We start from the raw sequence: 2,500 nt of genomic DNA on the forward strand, positions 1-2,500 counted from the left end.
ACTCAATCCCCTCATCCAGATCAGTGATGAAAGTGTTAGAAAAAACTTGCAATTTGTAATAATTTGAATCTTCTGAAATTTAGATAGGGATTTAAAAAACTTTGATGATCTTTGTGGGCGTAGCTGCTGGCTCCAAATAAAATACTCGAGCACTTTTTTTTTTTCCCTTTTTCCTCCAGGTTATAGACTCCTGGATGGTGATGTAGAAGTCCTGTAAGCCCTTGATGTTCATAACTGACCGAGATCTGGGCAGGTACTTGATGGAGAGATGACTCTGTCTGGAAGGTGGCAGAAAAGAAGAATTAATGTGAGTCTGGAAGAGGAAAAATAGAATAGCTGGAGCAAAAATGTAAACAGAAAAAATGTGCTAACTAGACACTGTCTTTCCCCAGCATGCTTTTGGGAAATGCACATGAGCAGGTTTAGAAGAGCTCGTGTTGTTATTAGTTTATTTTCAGGTCATTTATTTAAGTGTCATAAAGAACATTAGCTAGTGGTTAGGGACTACAATATCCATTATATCATTCCAATCATATGGACAAGTTTATACTACATATGATTTACAATGGTCTTTCCGCAGTTAAAATTGCTATATTCAGGTACAAGGTTTTTATACGTGGTTGTGTTTAGTAAAATCCAAGGGGCTGAGCACAGAGACAACTTCCAATCAAAGGCCAAAAAATTACTGCTTTTGCAGGAACACTGTAGGTTGCAGTGAGAGCTGTTTATGGCGCTCTGCCTACATCCTTTATCATGTCTCCACTGTTGTTAGTAAAATACACAGAACTACTTTATGCCAAAACAATGGAAGTTAATGCAGATAACTTGTTCCAGAGTTAACCATCAAATAAATCTTCCTTTTTTTTTTTTTAAACTGTTAAGTGAAATGGTGTTCTAAAACTTTAAAAAATTGTCAAGATGATGAATACTGTGTGTGTAATACAAGTAAATACCACAGAATTGATTGCACACACATGTCTTAAATAAAGGATATTAAATAGTTTATTCCAGAGAGAGATCGGTGAAGTTTTATCTCATATTATTAGAAATTCTGCAATGACGGATCAGATTTATAAGGGCTGCAAACTAAGAAGAAAAACCTCATCAGAAATAGAAATGGTGCATTGAGTGGATGATTGGCCGGGAGATTAAAGACAGGCAGGGGATTCAGCCTGCATAGGTAGTCTGACCTCTCGCACATCCAGCAATTCTTCTTAACGGCAGTGATTTCTCCAAATCTGTTAGTTAAATTTGGTTTGGTCAAGCCCTCTCAATTCAGTCACAGACTTGGTGGTTTAGAGCAAATCCCTCAACCTATTTCTCCTCCAGCTTTTCCCCGTGTGTAATTATACAAAAGTATATCCTCATGGGTGTGTGGCCTTATTTAGGAGGAGCCACCACCAGCCAGTTTTGGGTCTATAATTCAGCTTAGACTGTCAAAAAGCTGTCTTAACTGTTAAAAACATATATGTATGGAATCTGGCCACACTGAATTTATACATTTAATCTCTGAGAATCTGAGGGTGGCTCAGTCAAGGAGATATGGTTTAACACGGGCTTGTTTGGGAACCTGTCTCAAGCTCATGTAGTGTGTGCGTGTTTATATTCTGGTAGTGATTTTGAAGAAAAAGGGTCTTTTTTCCATTTGAGGTGCTCAGCTGCAGGGTGAAGTGGGTGATTCCGGCATTTAGGAATATTTGTTTTGACAAAGAGGGAAGGGAGCAGTTTGTTCACAGCCCAGAAACGAGCTCTGATGCTGGTGGAGTAAAACTCTGAGGAACTGAGGAGGAGGTTGATACAGTGGAGCAAGTGCTGGCTTTAGTAAACAGTTCAACAAACAGGCTACAGTGTGTAAACATTTGGAAATTAAAAGGAAAAGGAAAATTTAAATGTCTCTACTTATCTGGGAGAACCATAATCACACTGAAAGGCGTGTAAGTAATACTTGGGTAAATTAACTTGAGGTACAGGCAGGCATTTAGAGAGAGAATCCCACAGTGGCCATGCACGTAGTCCTCTCCATGTTAATTTAGAAGAGTCGTGTTTGAATGAAGGGGCTTCACTCGAGTGTTTCCTGGGCAAGGACCGCAATTCATTATTACTTTAAATCAAATAGTAAAACTAGAGCTGCGTAAAATGTTACACTTTGTGTATTACAAATATGAGTTCAGTGGCCTCAGTATCTCTGTGCAAACGCATCCTGTTGTTGGGAAAGGTTTTCTGCAGCTTGGTCATCAGCTGGAAGAGCCAGTGACATCTGCTGTTTTCTGTGGTACCTCAGGAAGGTCATGAGCAGCTTTGCCTCAGTTTCCCCACCTCAGTGTTCATTACTGACACCTGTGAAAAAACAGGGAGATGGTTGCTTTTATCCTATGAACGGATGTATAACACAATCCTTTCCTCCTAGGTGTAGGTGGTTTGTTGTTTTTTATTTTTCTAATTTGTGATTAATTTTTTCAGAAATCAGGCAGGGATAGTTGGGTAAGAAGATCCACTTCCA

The 2,500-nt window shown here is 39.2% G+C and overlaps 1 protein-coding gene across 1 annotated transcript in view; it reads left to right on the forward strand.

Annotated features, from left to right (window-relative positions):
- Nucleotides 1-179: 179 nt before the first annotated feature.
- The window catches only part of LOC104534564 (glycosyltransferase-like domain-containing protein 1), a gene marked incomplete at both ends in the record, with an annotated part of 30,809 nt that continues 28,488 nt past the window's right edge, over nt 180-2,500 (forward strand). Inside the window, one exon of the mRNA XM_010187094.1 lies at nt 180-213. Coding sequence (XP_010185396.1) covers nt 180-213 — 34 coding nt within the window. The remainder of the gene's footprint in view (nt 214-2,500) is intronic.

The sequence above is a fragment of the Mesitornis unicolor genome, unplaced genomic scaffold (assembly GCF_000695765.1).
Source record: "Mesitornis unicolor isolate BGI_N332 unplaced genomic scaffold, ASM69576v1 scaffold38276, whole genome shotgun sequence".
Lineage (NCBI taxonomy): Eukaryota > Metazoa > Chordata > Aves > Mesitornithiformes > Mesitornithidae > Mesitornis > Mesitornis unicolor.